Below are 19373 nucleotides of genomic sequence, written 5' to 3' on the forward strand. Positions count from 1 at the left end.
GAAAGAGGGAGAGAGAGAGAGAGACAGAGAGAGAGAGAGAGAGAGGGAGAAGGAACCCTGGTTTGAAAAAAAGGGGGAGTATCCATAGGTGAGGAAGGAAGAGGGAGCGGATAAAAAGAAGAGGAGAGGAAGGGAAGCGGATTGCTGCAGCTCATTCGAGTCAACATAACGCAGGAGTTTAATTCCTCCCTTCCCATCCGCACCGTCCACAATGACAATCTAATTAGCGGTGCGCCAAAAAAAAAAAAAAAATTACGCACAACTTTTTCTCCTCCTCCAGTCACTTTACCGGGTCGATCCTCACCGGTAAATATTAAAAAGAAAAGAAAACCAGTGGATCATCGCTCATCACTCGGACCTCGGATCTCCTGCGCTCGCAAGCAACCATCGGGGGTCTTTGGGGGGTGGAGGGGGGCGTCTGAATCTTGTGATGGGGGCAGTGGCTGAGGTCGGGAGCTTCGCCAACGGGTTTTTGGATAGCTTTGGAGCCGCTTCGGCTTCGGTCGGTTCGCATTTCGTTCTCACCCCAGCGGGGGCCGTGGACTACAACTCTGCAACGGGACTGATGCTGGGAGGACAGGCGCTGCTGCAGCAGCCCCATCATCACCACCAGCAGCAGCACCAGCAGCACCAGCAGCAGCAGCACCAGCACCACCACCAGCAGCAGCAGCAGGAGAACCTGGTGTCCGCGGAGAGGCTATCCCGGAGCCTGGCGGACCTGAGCCATCTGAAAGGGATCCTGAGGCGGCGGCAGCTTTACTGCAGGACCGGCTTCCACCTGGAAATCCATCCGGACGGGACAGTGGCGGGTACCAGGAAAGACCACAGCAGATTCGGTAGGGACTGTACGGTTGGCACTAGAGTGGTAGCAGCAGCAGCAGCAGTAGTAATAGTAATAGTAAAGGAGAGCGCAATAAATACACAAATAAGAATGACCAAATCTGTGCAGTGCCATGACAATATTTAATAAACTGGGCTCACTTTAAAAAATAAATAAATATATATTTAAACTAGTCAGGACATTTTAGGAATAGTGCAGGACTGCGCCATTTACATCACAGCACGCAACACTCCGACACTCAAGTCAAGCAGGATCATTTGTTCGTCATTAATCCCTCTGATGAAGACTGATGCTGCTCTCACTCGTACATGTTCTAGTTATTTGTTCCCAGAGAGAAACCTTCCCTCTTCCTGTGACAAGAAAGATGCTGGAGTTTGTCAGCGTTTCATCACAGTGGACTTCTGCGGGGGGGCGGGGGGGGGGGGGGGGGATCGCTTAGTGCTTCCCGGGATGCGGAACTTCTTGTTCTCGAGTCAGGCACTTCCACCTCTTGACGCAGTTTGATGCAAGAGCACAGCGCGTCTCAGGCTCAGTGGCAACTTTTGAGATGGGCGATATGGCTCACTGCTCAGGGCGCTATTCTACCGCGCGAATATATGAGTAATATCTATACATGCAACCACACACACATATATAACTGTAGAGAGAACTGGGATGTTTATATACATACGTATATATACGTTTTCTCCTAACTCAGCAGTTTACTTGTGTAGATATTAAAGCAACATGGAGCAGAAAACATTCAACCTCATTCTAAAACACGGGCGGTTCTAGACGGGGGACCAACAGGGGCCAGTGCCCCTGTTACCCTGTAGAGTCACTTTCTTTCTTCTGATTTTCATTGGAACAGAAACTGCAACTGATTGGTTGTTGGGACCACGTTTTGCCTTCACACTTTTACTTTAAATTATATATATATATTATTTCATTGTCTTTGTTTTGTGCCTCAACTTAAAAAACAAGGACCGCTCCCTGCCCCCCGTGTTCAATCTGGTCTAGAGCCACCAGTGTCCGAAAGCGTTTTACCATGTTGGTCAGAAAAACGTTTTTACACACTGACTGTTCTCATGTACACATGGTGCTTTAAAAATCATCACAAATTTGTTTAGCTTGACTACTTCTAATGTATCAGTTGTGCAAAGAATCATATACGTCTATGTGTGACTTGAGTAACAGTTCAGGTGCTCTTTGGGGCCCCCTGTTGGTATGGGAGTGCCAAACAGCTTCTTAGTTTGCTAAATTTTGGGACAGATCTGTGTCAGAGGTCATTATGGTCTTATTGTTGTTTTTTATACATATGGACACTGCTCTTCCATGTTTTTGTTAACCTCGATGTAAATTTTCTCATTCTCTTTTGCCTTCGCAGGTATTCTGGAGTTCATCAGTCTTGCGGTGGGTCTGGTCAGCATCAGAGGGGTGGACAGCGGCCTTTACCTCGCCATGAACAGCAAGGGGGAGCTGTATGGATCGGTAAGGATCACACATTTAGTAAATATACACTCAGTGCTGATTTTTGCTGAATGATTCTCTTCATCTACACAGATCAATAATCTAATGTGGTTCTATTGCTAAAAATTAACAAAAAGAAACGTAGAAATGCTTTTTTGCTTGTGCATTTTTTTTTATAAAAGTGTATTAATCTCAAATTGTCTTTTTAGCAAATCTCTGTGCAGTGGACAGTAATTCAGTTCGATTTTGACGAGTTCAAGCATATTAGAATGTGAAAGTGGGGGGTTTTTTCTGCATCACAAAGCTAACGTCCCTTATTTTCTCTCACAGGAAAAGCTGTCAGCAGAGTGCGTTTTCAGGGAACAGTTTGAGGAAAACTGGTACAACACTTATTCCTCAAACATCTACCGGCATGGGGAGAAAGGGGCCTTCTACTTCGTTGGGCTGAACAAAGATGGCACGTCGCGGGACGGAACGAGGTCGCGACGGCATCAGAGGTTCACGCACTTCCTACCGAGGCCCGTCGATCCAGAGAGAGTCCCAGACCTGTACAGAGACATACTGGGCCAGAGCTGAGGGTTAAACGCCGCCTGTGCCCTCATGCAGCTAAAACTGGTCGAAATAGGCCAACTGAGTGCGCCAAAAGTCATCCCTTTCCTTTTTTTTTTGGAGACGGAGGATCTTGTGGATCTGGATGGAACAGGGTCGCGAAGAAAGCACTGAGTCTGGTCCACGCTGTTGGGTTGGAGAGGGAAGGAAAAAAGTCTGGGATATGAGAAGAAAAACGCAAGTGGACTCTAACAAAGGGACACAGAGCAGGTTCCTCAAATGTTCCTCATTGGCCTATGGAAAGACCCTGGTGGCCAAGAGGATAAATTCTTTTATTTTTTGGATTTTTATTAGTTTTCATTTGATAAAGTCCAAATACATGCTCAAATGGACAGGATCTGATAGTTGTGTGATTAACCACCAGCTGCTGGTAGCCTCTCACAGCCATGTCTGCTGGGACTTCACTGCTCCACTACTATCAGTAGATGTTTTAGTTGTTTTTTTCTGTCTAACTTTACCGAGGCTGCTATGGCTTGTTTGTGTTAAAAAACAAACAAGCAATAGTTTCATGCACTGGAAAGCAGCCATGCTTGTTCTGGAAATCAGCTGCTGCTCAGAAACTACCACTGCTCTGCAAAGTTTGAGAGGATGACGAAACGAGAGACGGGTCTTTTTGGTTGAAACACGAGGGACTCGTTCAGTGAAGGAATTTAGCTGTTGTACACCTGACTGTCCGCAGTCACGACAGCGAGCGTCTGGCTGATAAAAGGCAAACATTTAGATGGATTTTATTATTTATATGTTGTTGTTTTTTGCCCTTAGGGCACACATTATATTTATTTCATATATTTATTTATTTCAAGAATATATTTTTACAGGTATGAGGTGAAATAAAACAAAAATACCCTGAAAAACGGAATTTTTTTGTTGCATTTTTTACATTTACCTATTAACATTTTTGTTTTACATGACGTTTTTATGCTTTTTGCTGCAATACTGATAAACTGATTTACAACTCTAATATGTGTGTAAAAATGTGCATTTGGGATCGTTATGTTACTGGAAGGTCCAAATGAATCAAAATTTCAACAGACCAGCCTGCGCTATTCCACTCAGAAGAAAAAAAAAGAACTGGTTAGGATTTTCAGAAGCAGCACACTTCAACCACCAAAACCAATCAAATAAACTGGAAGATACTGGAACACCACCAGGGACCCAAGTGTAGTTCAATAAGAACTGACAGGGCACTGATCAAAACAGAGGCACCTTTTCCCAAAATCTTCCCAGCTTGTCTGTCTGTAGAAACGACTCATGGTCAAAGACAGATGTATTTGGTCACAATAACTACAAGAAAGTTTGGAGAAGTCAGGGCGAGGCTTTCAAACCTAATAATGCAGTGAAGCACAGTGGTGGTATGATCATGCTATGGGGCTGTTTTACTGTCAGTGGTGCTGTTGCATTACCCAAACCAAAAAAAAAAAAATTAAATCCATGAAAAGTAAGGACTTCTTCCAAATTCTTAAACTTCACCTCAAACCAAAAGCTACATGGTAAAGTAGCTTTTGGTAGCAAAGATCATTGTTCTAACAGAACAATGATCTTTTAAGCACAGATCAAAGCTGGTTCTGATATAGGGTGGATTTATACGTTGTGTACGCACAACTCTTAAAGTCTTAAATTTGTGTATCTACAATTAAAGCCTTTACATTTCTTAAATTCATAGAAAAAAAATGTAAATTAGCATAAACAAATGTAAATTAGCATTTAAATATTCAAATCACGTCTTAAATTTTGTCACAGCAAGACTTTTCAATCTTTCTTGTGTGACTTTCCTGTCAGGCAAAGGTTTGAGTCGCGTGCAGATGTTGTCCTGCGACTCGTGGTGGTTGAGGCTACCGCTACCTAGCTGCTAATATACATTTTGTTAGCTACACAGATGAGTTTTTTTTAGGTATCTTATGGATATGTGGAAATTTATCGGCAATTGACAACATGTGTGATTTTCTTCCGTAAATTTCTGTCATCATAAAGAGTCTTAAATCTGTGTTGGTGAAACTTGCAGAACTTGTATGCTTCCTCCCAAGCTTGTACGAGCAAACGAAAATCCTCAACAACTTCAAATTTGCGCAGCCAGGTTTTAATTTTGAAAATTATGGAAGCTGCACGTTTTATCATCAGTTAAGGAAGAGTTCGATTTTGTCATCAGAAGCTGAAAATGTACATAAAAGTTGTTTCAATGATGAGTAAACTTCGAAGGAAAACAATATTTTCTTCAATGCTGTCTAAAGTCTTCTTCTATTGCATCACTTGTTTTATATACCCAATAACATTATGTCACCTTGCTATTTTGATTATTTCAGTTCCGTAACCTTATCAAAGTGCCATTTTAATACATTTATGAGTAACAAAGGATCACCACGGTCTTTAACAGTTAGAAATGTTGGTTAAGCACTAGACAGAAAGATGGGTAATAAATAACATTAAATCATTTGTGAGAGGAGCCACGCTCCCTCTGACAGACAACGCAATTAGCAGTGGGACCAGAGATCTGCTGCTCTCTTTCATCCTTTCTTAGTCATCCACCTCCATCTCATGTTAACTTCTTGTGTGACTCACCTGTTAAGTCTGGATAACGGTGAGCAATACAGAAGGCTTTAAGAGAATAACAAACCTGAACCGTGTGGTAAAACATCAAGGCAGCAAAGGTGAGAAAGTGTGCTGACGTCACGATGTGGTGGCCTCTCGAGACCAACATCCTTCATCAGAAGCCACAGTAACCCAAATAAAATAAGCGTCACTTATTTTGTGATAATTGCATCCGAAACCTGGAACAATAATCATCTTGCTTCTGTTCGTTCTTGATTCGGGCAGCAGAGACGGTTTAATTGAACCTCTCAGCCACATCCAGTTTGAATCCTCATCACTTTAACATTTGAATCACCGAAGTCTGTGTGTCCTCCACATGCAGACCTTAGAGAAACACATTTCCTTCTGACACAAATTAACAGCAGAACAAGGAGCAGATTGTGAGTATAAAACGTCATATTTATACCTCAGAGAAACAGTCGTGGATAAATGATGAGACGTTACTATAAACTCTGATCAGCTTTAAAAAGTAATAAATTAAAGGTAAGCAAGACATATCACGAATTGTGCCAATGATTTTGTTAATCGTAGACATTTGCAGGTAGAGATTATGACTGGGCAGTAAAAGAAAAATTAGTTTTAAGGCTTTCTGCACACATTTAACAGAGCTACCAATACATGTAGCCACCGCTAACTTCAAGACGGCGTAACTCTGACGCTACTCCAGTTTTGTTTGCATTTTGTCAATCAGGAAGTTGCGTTCAGAGGTTTTCGTGTCAGTTCTTTCAATGATTCTTGGTCAAGCGCCCCCACAGGTGAGGAAGTGAACAGTTTTTTTTCAAAGGGTTTGCATCGTTTGACACAGTGCAGTGTGAAAGCAAACCACACCAGCTAAAAATGACCAAATGTTCCCACTTTGGTCCCCAATCCAACCGCGTCTACCAGACTATCGGGCGTGAAAACACCCTTAAATGGAAGGGTGGAACGTCATTGCCTAAGACAAGTCAGGAAGCTGTTAAAAACTCTGCAGTGGGATTGTGTATGACTACCAATCCACGTCACCCAATCGAACTGATTGCTCGGTGTTAAAACGTATTATCGGAGCGGCCCTTTCTTGTGACACCTGTGCTCTCAGACAGGAGAAAACAAAGCCTCATCAACCTCCAACATCTGGCTCGTGTTGCCCAGATGCTGCGGAAACAACATCCCTGTGAGGTTCGTCTGCACAGCTGCATTTTACATCAAGGAGACTTCGTCATTTGCAGGTCGGAGCCAGCATACAGGCTCATCAGCTCGGCAACGTGTTGCAGATAAGATTACAGAGCTCTGCAGCAGCAGGAGGAGGACGAAGATGGCTACATTGTGTCTAGTTGGGGCTTGGCTCAGTCGGTGTGTGTATACCACTCTGATAGGGGCGGACAGCGCAGAAGAAGAGGGATGTGCAGACAAGCAGTGCCTGAGTACCAGCATGTGGAGCGTGTGTCGGACACTGATCTTAAAGCTGGGATTACAGGGGGGGGAAGAGAAAGATATGAGTTGAAAGTTTTGCAAGGAACAGGTGGGTTTCCAAAAAGAAGAGAAATATTTTTTAAAAAGTTCATGTGGGCTATTGGCAGCCCATCAGGTTACAACCTTCTTTTGAAGTGAGGGAGTGTGTGTGTGTGTGTGCATGAACGTAAGTGCATTTGCACGGAGGTGGAGGCATGTTTATGTGAGTCAAAGTGACTGCATAAATTCATGTCAGCACAACTTGTGTGTGCGTGTGTGTGTGTGTGATCTATAAATCTGTGTGAAGGTGAGCCAGGGGTTCTCCTGACTAGAGGGCTGTCTGACTGATGTGTGAAGGCCCGACTGCGTGTGTGCGTGCGTGTAGTGCCGAACGTCGGCCCCCGCTCCACTCTTTCTCTCATCTGTGGGGTTTTCCACCGACTGGTTAGATCTCAACTGTGTGATCCTGCAGGTAATGTTCTGCGGAGGAAACACCACAGCATAAAAAACAAGAGAACTACGCAAAAGTTGTGAAAATTCCTTAGACGTTGGAAATGCTTCGTCAAAAAGAAAAACCTTCTTTTCCCCCCAGTTGGCGTGACAACGCTGTTAAAAAGTATTTGCACCCTCACAAATTTTAGAAAAATATGAGTAAATACAAAATTCAGTTTAAAAGTTACTATTTATTAGGGGATAAAAGCTAACCAGACCCTATATAGGAAAATAATTGTTCTCCAAGTCTATTAATGTTGGAGTATTATGCAAAATCAACTTTTTTGAGCTTTATATAATGTTATAATGTTATTCCCTCATCAAAACATACCTGTGTTATTAGTGTTATTTTTGATTCTTTCATGCATGTTTGAGAAATACTTTAATCTCCATAGCAACCATTTGGGGGTGCCTAAATAAATTGCTCTCACAAAGCTCCTCCTTGGAGATCTGTCTCCAGTGCAGCCCTCTTCCCCCTCACATGCTTTTCACTCTCAGCTCCTTCAGACTAGCAGCTGCAGAAATTAGCAAACACATGGTGGAACTGTACATCAGCTGAGCTCAGCATGATTTAGTAGAGAAACAATGCTGTGATGACTTCCTGAAGGCAGATTGTCCAAAAAAGCAGGAGCTTCTTAAAGAGACGGAGGCCCAATTTGAAGGCGTCAAATTACGAAGTCAAATTTCTTTTATTTGATAAATTCAGGACTTTTATAACAATTGAAGGAAACATAGAGCTATAAAATGCCACTATGTGCCTGGAAAATACATAATACCTCCCCTTGAGCTATTGCTGCCACTGGCTGTGGGACCAGTCCATCACTGTGGACGAGCTCGACCCCACTTTCTTGTGCAGAATTATTTTATTTAAAGCACATTAGAGGGTGTTTGAGCATTAATTGTTATGAAAGTCATAACCTTTTCATCCAGAGGTCAAAGGTTGTCCTTCTGATTACTTTTGGAGCAGAAGTTGTGGAGCAGGATCTCCATCACTTGACTATCACAGCCAGGTTCGACTGGTAGTTTGGACTACCATGTCTGCCAGTCAAACTACCATGTTAAGTCAACTACATAGCAGTTATGGTTCTGTAATACTTTGTGTGTGAGGCCCACCCACTCACTCCTCACACACTGTAAAGCTTCTACTTAACCATTTAACTCAATCCACAGAATATTTTCTGAAGAGTCTTGGCGCAGGGGTGTCAAACTCCAGTCCTCGAGGGCCGCAGTCCTGCAACTTTTAGATGTGCCTCTGCTGCACCACCTGAATAGAATAATTAGGTCATTAAGGCTCTGGAGAACTGATCTACACAAGGAGGAGGTAATTAAGCCATTTCATTCCAGTGTTTTGTACCTGTGGCACATCTAAAAACTGCAGGACAGAGGCCCTTGAGGACTGGAGTTTGACACCCAAGACTCTTGGGTGTCATGTTTTTTGTTGTTTTTCTTTTTGTTTGAAGGTGATATTAATCACCTCCCCCTTTTCAATCTATGCCCCACACAGTGAGTGTATGGCACAGTCCACACAAGTGTTCAATCAAATCAATCAAATTTTATTTGTATAGCACATTTCAGCAGCAAGGCATTTCAAAGTGCTTTACATCATATCAAACACAGAAACACAATGCAACATAGAATCAAAGGTAAAAACACAATATTAAGTCAGGTTCCATCAATAACTTTGTAATTGATTACTTTTCAAATACAATCCTAAACAGGTGGGTTTTTAGTCGAGTTTGCATCCATAGAAGGTTTACCTGTTACACTCCTACTGTGTTATATGGAACAAAATACCTATTGCTATTTTCTTGTATACTAGTACTTCCCTTTGCGTGAGATTAATGCACCAATGAATGACTCAGCAGATATCAGACACAAAAAAAAAGAAAGAGAGAAGGAAATACATGATGGGTTCTTCCTAAAATTCTTAGACATATGAGCCAGCACTGACGCATCGCACCTGAATGAATGACCTAATCCCCCTAACTATGACCTGCCCACCTGCAGTTACATCACTATAAACCTCCATTGTGCAACAGGAAAAAATGCTTCAGTGAGTCAGACAAAAAAAAAAGAAACAGGGAACCCAATATCAACATGTTTTAACTATTTTTGGCTTGGAAGACTTACTTATTAGCTTTTCATTATTCAAAGTCCAGCAGTTTCAGGGCAACACATTGAAGCATTCACCCGTAATGATCAATCACACTTGAAGATGGTCTTTTAGAAAAGCTTTTGTTGTTTCCTTGCAAACTCATAAGTAATTCGGTCATAAATTTGGTTTCCAAAACAGATTTAATCAACTGACCAATCACATCTCTGCTAGGGTCCTGTCAGATTGTCAAACATTTTCTAAATATTACAAATAAATTGTAGCAAATTCTTTCAAACGCTGTGATTATTCCACAGATTTCTGTGACATTATAGGGAAACAGAATCATGAATGGCATGATGTGATTTGAATTTTGTATTTTTGTGGGAGTGACTTTTTGTCTGCTTTCCTGCATTTGGATTCATCCTGCCCCCTGAATCAATACTTTTTAGAGACAACTTTTGATGCAACTACTGGTGCAAGACTGGAGGGTTACATGAGCACTAGCTTTACACACCAAAAGACAAAAAAAAAAAAAAATCACATTCTTCTTTGTAAAATAGCTGGAGGTCGGTCAGATTGGATGGAAAGTGTCTGTGAAGATCAGTTCTCGAATTCTGACAAAGATTCTCGCTTCAGCTTAGGCCCAGATTTAGACCAGACTAATTTAACACACAAACTATGCATCTGCTTTTTGAATGTGCAATCAAACTCTGATGCGGATCAAAAAGGCGAACTCTGGCCCGCCTGAAATCACAGGTCTCCGTTTGATTGAAGTGAACGCTTGACGCGAATGCCAAGCGGACCGGAGATCGCTCCAGAAGTGGAAGAAAAGAGTTGACGAAGATCAGACATTTTTGCTAAAGCTTTTAAAAGAGGGTGTGCTTTAATTCTGCTATTGCTAGGAAAATAACGTGACGAAAGTACCTGTCAGATTGTTTCGGAGCAAACAACTGAGTCAAACCACATCACAAACGAATAAATAAACCAAATGTCTGTGACTTGTAGCTCCACGCCCTGCTGTTCTTTTCTCTACGCTTCAATGAAAGAGTGTTACTTGACATTTCTGACATGCTGCAGATGGAAGATTCCCACTGCTGCGCATATTTTCAGCCCTGCGATCACCAACAGCTCAGCACCTATGGGGACATGAGGCTGAGCAGAAGGCACATCCCAGGTCAGATACTCTAACCACCACCTTCAACTCAGACCACAAACAACATAAAACAAGACGGTTTGGGCATAAAGGAGGACGATCCACACAAGCCACATTAAAATGTTTACATCAAAAGTCCCATCTCTCATCGTCATGAACATTATTCTTAGTTTAAGAAACACTTTACTTGCTCCCAAATTGCAAAATGAGCTCGGTGCATTAGAAATAATCACTTTCTGAACACATCCGAAGCACTGTAATTTGCAACGTGTACGGAATCTTAAAATCAAAGCTTGTTTACGATCGGAAACAGTTTACACTTTAATTAACTCATATGACAGAATTGTGCTAGCGGTCGCTCTACAGTTCTCATTCGCTCTCCTTCTTCTGTTGTAATTTAATAATTAATTTCCTTTTTATAACGTTTCTCTTGGCTGCGCTGCTTTCCGTACGTGTCTGCAGGGACTATGGATGTTTCATCCAATCAGGTTTCAGTCTCCACGTGGTACCAGGGACAAGCTAATCTGCCTAAATCCGTCAAAATCATTAGTGTGGTCATACTTTAATAAAACTATTGCTGGGTTGCAGACGCGTGACCCGGATGACATTCAAATGGAGGTCCGGAAGTGGATTTCTTCTGTACAAAACAAAGCAAAATGGATCACAATCAGTAGCTAATGCCCTAAATAGGCTGGAACAGACAAGGCATCTCGAAAAAATGTGCATATATTTAGGATATGATCCGTATTATCTCTGTAAAAAAGACTTCTCTTATAGTCTTGAGGATTTACCCGGTGTCAAGGTGATCCACATAACTGGAGCTGCAGACCTCATATTATACCACGAGCCAGAAGAAAACTTTCAAAAGCCTGGAGAATACAATCATTTAGTTTCAAGTTGGGTCAAATTCAGGATCAAAAGAAGCATTAAATGGCTGTGGACTTGTTTCTGTGGGGTGAGTAGTGAGTTGTGCTATTTTAAGTAATTAGTCTATGATAACGATGCTATAGCTAACAACAAACTAAACCCATGTTATTTGTATAAGCTTGGATCTGCCGGTAAATCATTTATTTAGCTTCTGTAAACCCAAATTCAGGCTGGAGTTGTACGTTAATGTTGAGTCGTTGTAGGACTCTGGATTCAGGTCCAAAGTAGGTCAACCATTCACAGCGATCTACAGAAACCCCATGTGCGTGTCAGAATATAGTTCGTGTCCAGACACGAAGCATGTGGGGGAATAATCACAGCTTACTGTGACTGTATGGTTGGGTAGGTTTTATTTAATTTATTTTGCTTTTTTTTTTTTTTTTTTTTTTGGGATTAAAGTCCCACTGAATAAATATTATACGTATTTTCTGTCCGTGACTCGGCAATGAGCTAACTGCAACAACATTAGCACTCAGAGGACAACCACGCTAGGGCATAAAAATAATATATCTTACCTTACATATGAATGTTTGTCCTTCTAAGTAACTGTCCAATAAAATATCTGAAAAAATATAATTAAAGGACGCAATCAGAACCTGTTAGAAGGTGGCGCTGCAAAGTCTGGTGTTGTTAGTTTCCGCACCTCCTGTTTTTAGCTGTAGATTGTTGATCCCCTTCCTCCTCTTTTTTCGGTAAGTCTTTTAAAATTAACTCCCTTGTGACCAACTATCTTCGAAACACGAAAATAACGTTTATCTTTCTTTTCTATTAGAACGGTTGGAACAACCGTACAGAACAGAGACTTTAGGCATTTTGATGTTGGATCAACAGAAATAAATGGGCCGCATTTACTTCCTGCCCTCCATCATCTGAAACCCAGCAATAAAGCAGCGCTTTTTTTTAAACCAATCAGGTTTCAAATTTGCCCCACTGGGCCAGTTAGAACGTCCACAATGTCGTCATAGGTTTTCTGGCCTCTGATTGGATGGTCAGAGCCAAGCTAGGACCTGCAAATGTTGCTAGCAAAGCCCGTCCTCGTGCAGATTAATACTTAATAATTTTTTTTGAATTTTATGTCCACAATGTCTGGCAGAGAAGGAGAAATTTATTTTTTTAAAAACCGTCAAGGTGGACTTTTTTCAGAAGAATTGGACATCATTAATGAAATAAAGTTAAAGAAGAATTGGACCCTGTGACATGACCAACTGTGAGAAGAGGGGTAAACTGTACGGAATGATGTCAGACACTGAGGGTGTCCTTACTTTTTTTGCTTAGTTTGGTTGTTTTGCTCTGTTAAATGAGTAGAACAAGCTTAATGTTTTTGTTAAGTGCAAATGAATCCCTTATTTAGCCAGAGGTTAAAGAAAGCAACATTAGACAGCAATATTTTTAAGCATTTCTACAACAGAATTTTTAATTGGGTGATCTAATTATTCTTTGTAACTTGTAATTAATTGACTCTCTTTTTTTTTTTCATTTTTAACTCCCCAGAGGATGTCAAAAAACTTCACGTGATTATGAAATACCAATTCTCGTCCTTCCAGAAATAGTCTGCAGTCCCCTTAAAAACAGCCAGAGCAGCACTTTCCTTATCGGTGTTAAGCCAACCGGTCTCTGGGGAAACACACATATAAACACACACATGGTGGAAGTAATTAAAGCAAGTGGAGCTAAATTGAAGTATATTGAACTCATCTCTCACGCGCTTCCCGCTCTGTCGATAGATCACTCGCCAAGCACTATTGACTGCCTCCTGCTGCAAAGCCCTCTGTGCTCTCTGTCAGATGCTAGGACGGGCTTGAGAGATACACAAGATGTTTTAAGCTACTAAATCACTTATTTTTATTTATTTTTTGTTAATTTCATGATTTCCTTCTTTCTGTTACCTGATTTTTCACGTTTTGCTACCAGCTCGTCGTTTCCAAATCCCTTTATCTTCTCTCCTTCTTGCCGCGGTGGATAATGATTTTTGCCAAATGAAAGTCTTGCACTTCTCCGCCCCACTAGATTAGCAGATCAATGTAACTGCATTTGTGTGCTCACTGAAGGAGAGATGCTTCCACATGTTCAGAGTGTACAGTCATCATAAAAACCTAATAACACAGGTGTTCCTACAGGGACAGGAGGAAAAAGTGACAGCAAAGATTTTCTCCAAATGGCAAAGGGGAGTAGAAAGTCATGGATTTTCTTTTTCTTTCCGCACTGAATAATTGGTGTGGATTTTCCTCAGGGTCTTGACATGACAAATGTGTGTCAAACGCATCATTGATGGCGGAGGAGAAGAATGCCTCTGCCGCTCCTTTGAAATGCATTTCCCCTGTGTCTTCAGTCCCAACTGCTTGATGTGAATTCAGTTGAAGATTAATTGATTATCTCAAACGCGTAATCAATACTAAGTGGGTCGACGTGTTTGCCTGCAACTGTGTGAGTGTGCTGTGAAGCTGCTTGCACGCTCACATTTCAGCCTTCTAGTACTTTATGAGGGGATTTCAAAGTTTTCAAATGACGCACAACTTTAACCCTGCCAAATATTAACTCCTACGCACCGTTGTGTGTATGTTTAATATATTCTTGTCCTACGCTAGACGCTTCGTGCAGATTGTCTGGACTCTCGGGTGTTGACAAACGATTGCGTTCTGGATTCATGGACTCTGTTGAAGTTTAAAATTTTACCCAAATGCTAACACTTGGCTGCGACGTATGTAATGTTCCAGTTCGCTATGAAGCTTACCGGAAATTGCCAACCAACCTCCACTGCGAAGAGAGAAGTGCTGAACCGAACGAGGCAGCTGTTAATGCTAATTCATTGTTTGTTAGCGTGGCCAACATGGACTGAACGGCTTCGTTCACTTCCTCCACTGACACTGCTACAGCTGCAGGCAGAGTGCAATACTAAAACAACGCAGGAAATCGATGTCAACGTTCACAATTTCTCCTTCTGTCTGCTGATTTGGCCAGGAGAAATTCTGCTGGAGACAGTCCTCGTGAAGGGGAGAAAGCCCAGGATGTGTGGTGACTGAGAATTTTTCCGATGGGAATAGCACAGAACGGCAATGGCCAGGCAACAAAAATGGTTACAGTTCTGTGAAATACATCTATTTCAATATGGATGAAAAAGCTCAACATTTTATTTTTAAAAAAATCAGGTTCCATTATGTGAATCTTTTTTTCATAATTTCAATTTGCGTAACTCTGTGGTTAATGGAAACGCAGCTTGTGAAGGCAGGTGAGGGAGTGTTGTATCTATTTGGGTTATACCAACACTTCGACCACTTCAGTAGCTGCTGTCACGCTAAAACCCACCTGTGGCTATCAGCATAATTAGCTAACAAGTGCTATTTACTTTACTTTAACTTCACACTCACATTTCAGTCGTCGTTTGATCACCATGTTCTACATCTTCCAAATATCCATCTGTCTTTAAAAGCAGCACCTGACCCGTACCCAGATGCATCAACAAACGCTCGCACTCACAGGCCCAGGCCTGCCGCTGACAGGCTTCTGCCCTCTGCAGAGGGCCTATCAAAGCAACGCGGTTTCCTGCTGTTAGTGTGACAGCTCTTAAGCTTCACACATGAAAGACAGGCAGGGAAGTTTTTTTTTTTTTTTTTTACCAAACCTCACCTCAAAGCAACTGTGGGAATGCATGTGCATGTGTGTGGCGGTGTTTATGAGGATGTGTGTGTGACTGTTCTTTTCAGAGAGGTGTAGACAGCGGTCAGGCTGAGAACCTGCCAGGTTTCTAAAAGCAAAACATGACTTCACAACAACAGCGACCCGGGTGTCCTCGGGACATCAGCCTGCTGCTCTGTGCTAACAGAAAAACGAATGCTTCTCACACGCTTTTACACAATAATAGGAGTTCAGACAGTGTGTGTTGTCTTATAGGCTGGTGCCTATCTCCAGTGGTCTCTAGGCGAGGGGCTGGCACAACATGGACATAAACACAATGCTGCACATAAACAATGTAATCATTTGTGTGATTAATCCAAAAATTATGTCTTAAGGGTACGTTCACACTGCAGCTCGAACTGACCCAATTCTGATTTTTTTTTTTTTTTTGTTTGTTTGCAGTGGTCGTTCACACTTCCGAATAAATACGACCTGTATTTGTTCTCCAGTGTGAACGGGCAAACGACCTGAAAGTGTCCCTCATGTATCTGATACGTATCTGATTCAAATGCGACTTTGACCTTAGGTCACATTTGAATCGGACACGTATCGGATACCCAAGTGGCCTGGGTCGCATTCGAAAACCATCGGGCCTGTTGTGTTCAAACTGTCATGAAAAGATTAGATACAGGTTGCATTACGTCAAAAAAACAAAATCGTAATAGTGTCACTTCATGCTGTGAACGCAGCTTATATCATGAATTGGTTTGACTAATTTGAGGTACATTTACTAAAAACCAGGATTGCACAACCACAATAACAGAGGTAACAACATAGAAATGCAGTGTTTCAGTTGTTCACTTTATGTTTTTTAATATTTATTCCTATTATTCACAACTGTTCTTCCCCCCTGATACTAATGTGAGCTATTTAGGATTTAGCAGATTCTGTGTGTACATTTGAGTTGGTAAAATCAATGCAGTGTATCTAATTAAGTGCTACATAATTCAAACCAGCACATTTATGGTTTAAAGCAAACCTCTTCTACAATATTTTTTTTTTGGACTGGAAGTAATATTAATATTTTTGAGCTCCAACTTAAATCTGATGGAGTCTGTGGAAGAAACTCCAGATTACAATGATGCCAAGGAGGCCGTGGAGTTAATCTGCAAGCACAAATCATCAAAAATGCCAGTGAAAACGTAAACATATGTACATGTTCACTCAGTGGCATCAACAAAACACATAACCCATATATTTAGCCTATTAATTAGTAGATAATAATAAGACACCATCAAACATGTGACACGTGTGTGTGTGTGTATTTTATGTTTTTCCTGTGAGGTAGCTAGATTATTGTGTCACCAAGTGTTTCTGTTTAAATAGAGAGAGATTTGAAGGAGGAACCCGAGGTGTTTCTAGCGATGACAGTATACATACCTGAGGAGTTACGGCACAGGGGAGATGACACACAGTATGTGTAAAAGTGTCAGTGTGCTTGAAGGCGTGGGTTTGTGTGTGTGTGTGTGTGTGTGTGTGTGTATAAAATTGGTTGCAGGTTTAGAATCAGAGATAAAGATTGTAATGGATGAATACGGATGTTGGACTGAATGGGGGAACCCAGAGAGAACCCGTGCATACACGGGGAAAACTGCTACCATGCAGCCCTTGATTTTTTTTTAGATATGTTTCATCCCATTATTGCTGGTTAATATTATGTTTATTTATTGGAAATATCCCTGTCATGTTTGGTGGTGTAGCATAACAAACTGCAGCACTGACAAGAATTCATTCAGCAAGTCGTGTTTTCATTAGCAGTAAGTGGAAAATCGTCACAATTTCTCTGAAATGTCTCGTACTTAATTCCATTTATAGTCATCACTCGTCCATCCATGATTTGTTGTATATTTAACATTTAATGGACCCTTGAACTCCCCATTTTTTGGTGACAACTTTTAGAATCAGGATAAATGGAATGCAATGGATAAGTACAGATGTTGGACTGAATGGGGGAAGCCAGAGTACCCATTCATACAGAGAGACACTGTGCCACCATGCAGCCCGTGCTTTTTTAGATGGAAGCATAAAACTACTACTATTAAAACTGAGCAATATTTAACTAATAATAACTAATAAAAATTAGCAAACACACTCTTAAAAACTACCCAAATTAGACAAACAAAAAGTCACAACTAAATAAAACTAGACAATGCTGAAACACTCAAAACTAACTAGACTTCCCTCACCTAGCCCCCAACTCTCTGAAAAAATCTAAGATATCAGAGACCCACGTTGTAGTCTGCTGTGGGTGGTTTTCTCTCCTGTCTTTATACTGGCGCAGACGTGATGGACTGATGGCTTTTTTAAATGTTTATTGGATGTTTCCATTTCAGTGATTGGCTGGTTTGACTGTATTCTTTCAGATTCTGAGACAAATCGGTCTTCAAAGTTGAGAAACTTATTTTGAACTATGAAGCGAATTTTCAGGTGAAAAGTATCACGAACGGCTGCTTGTGATAAAGTTTGATCGGTATGACAAGCTCACACTACACTGCTGTGACGGTGTGACATCAGCCTCTGACTGCAGCTCTATTTTCCAAAGACAGTTTCATGAACAGGATAGTCAGGGTTGTCCATAATCTTCTTGGCTTAATGGAGAATCCTTCTTGGCATCATCATCTCCAGAGGCTCCACAGTCGTCCCCAGAACAGAACCAGAACTTTTGAATCAGGTTGTTGAGCCTTTTTAGGTTCCTGGCTCTGATGCTGCTGCCCCAACAGATGACGGCTGAAGAGATGACGCTCTCACCAACAGACTTATAGAAGACCTGCAGCATCTTGCTGCAAACCCGGAAGTATTTTAGCTTCCTAACGAAGTCCAGTCTGATCATCTATTCGCGATGGCCTGTTTTAGAAATTGTACATCTGAAAAGAAATCAAAGTTTTCATTTCAAAAGGGCTAAAATGTCCATACAGCTTCAAACTGAGAAGTCGTTTGAAGAGAACTTTGGAATGTGTTTGTATTGCTTAATGCTTAATTTCTCATACAAGAGTTGTCATATTATTTTAAACAAAAACATCAGGTTTTAGTTGTTTTTTTTTTTTTGTTTATTTGGTTGTTTTTTTTTTATTTTTGCCATCTGGTGTTTATGAGCAGGATGAATCCCTTAAACCTGTTGCTAGGCAACATTCAAACAGGGCAGCCATTTTCTGGATTATTTTATGTTTAGTTCTGTTCTCTCTGTGTTGATCAGTTTTTATGCTCAGTAGTATTTTGAAAATCTAACTTTATTATTTTTGTAGGCAGCATAGTTATTGCAGTCGTTCTTGTTTTCCACTGACTGCTGCTGAACACCGTCAAGCTCCAAGCAGGAACGAACCATTTCATGCAGATCCGGTGGGGGTTCAGGGCAAATGTGTACTTCTTGGTCTGGGACAGGGAGGGGTAACATTTAATTTTTACTGCAATATAATTAACTTTGTAGTTGACAGAGCCCCTTTTTTTCTATTAACAAAAAATAAATAAAAATTGTGAAGGAGCCCTTGGCATTGTCATAATTATTCCCCCCTATACGGCGCCCCTGCTTGTAAATACTATAGGGGACCACTTTCGCAACATTTGTCAACACAAGATTAGGAAAAATGTCTGGATTAGGCATCAATGCAGTTAAATTCAGACATAAATGTGGTTACTAGAATGAATTCTACAAGTTTTAAATCAAAATATTAGTGCCAAAAAAGCAAATATGATTTATTAAACAAAAATGTTGCCAGTGTATATATGTTGGGGTTTAATAGGGAACTTAGCAACCAAACATATTGATTGACCAATGAGCAAGTCAGAGTTTCTCTGTAAAAGCTGGAGTTTGATCATCCTTCTGGAGCCTAAAGGTGAGAGTCAAGGTGGAAAACTGTTGCTGCCAGTCAGTCTGGAGACGGTCATGAGGCTATTTCCAAACAAGCCCATCATTGTACAAGGAGAAAGACCGTCCACTATTTGAAAACGCTTAAGACAGTTGTCAGTCTACCCAGAGAATAGTACCTAAAGGTGCCACGCCCAAAATACCTGCAAGGAAAAGAAGAAATTAGAAATCTTACACTCTTTAGAAGGCATGCTAACCCTTGACGTTCATGACACCAAAGGTTGTAGAGACAAATCAAGCATAGTTTGGAAGCATTGTC

At 41.2% G+C, this 19373-nt stretch overlaps 1 protein-coding gene across 1 annotated transcript; it reads left to right on the top strand.

Moving 5' to 3' along the window:
* The first annotated feature begins 392 nt into the window (after nucleotides 1-392).
* On the top strand, nucleotides 393-3656 carry LOC102235496 (fibroblast growth factor 9). Its single transcript, XM_023333454.1, has 3 exons — nucleotides 393-836; nucleotides 2208-2311; nucleotides 2621-3656. Exons 1-3 carry the CDS (start codon nucleotides 431-433, stop codon nucleotides 2864-2866), a joined length of 756 nt encoding a protein of 251 aa, XP_023189222.1. The 5' UTR covers nucleotides 393-430; the 3' UTR covers nucleotides 2867-3656.
* Nucleotides 3657-19373: the final 15717 nt, after the last annotated feature.

The sequence above is a fragment of the Xiphophorus maculatus genome, chromosome 5, assembly GCF_002775205.1.
Source record: "Xiphophorus maculatus strain JP 163 A chromosome 5, X_maculatus-5.0-male, whole genome shotgun sequence".
In the NCBI taxonomy this organism is placed as follows: domain Eukaryota; kingdom Metazoa; phylum Chordata; class Actinopteri; order Cyprinodontiformes; family Poeciliidae; genus Xiphophorus; species Xiphophorus maculatus.

What these genes read in the sequence shown, in the direction of transcription:
- LOC102235496 (XM_023333454.1), top strand. Translation starts at nt 431, where the DNA reads ATGGGGGCAGTGGCTGAGGTCGGGAGCTTCGCCAACGGGTTTTTGGAT. An exon ending in GAAAGACCACAGCAGATTCG is followed by an intron (nt 837 to 2,207) that starts GTAGGGACTGTA and finishes TTGCCTTCGCAG; the next exon opens with GTATTCTGGAGTTCATCAGT. An exon ending in AGGGGGAGCTGTATGGATCG is followed by an intron (nt 2,312 to 2,620) that starts GTAAGGATCACA and finishes TTTCTCTCACAG; the next exon opens with GAAAAGCTGTCAGCAGAGTG.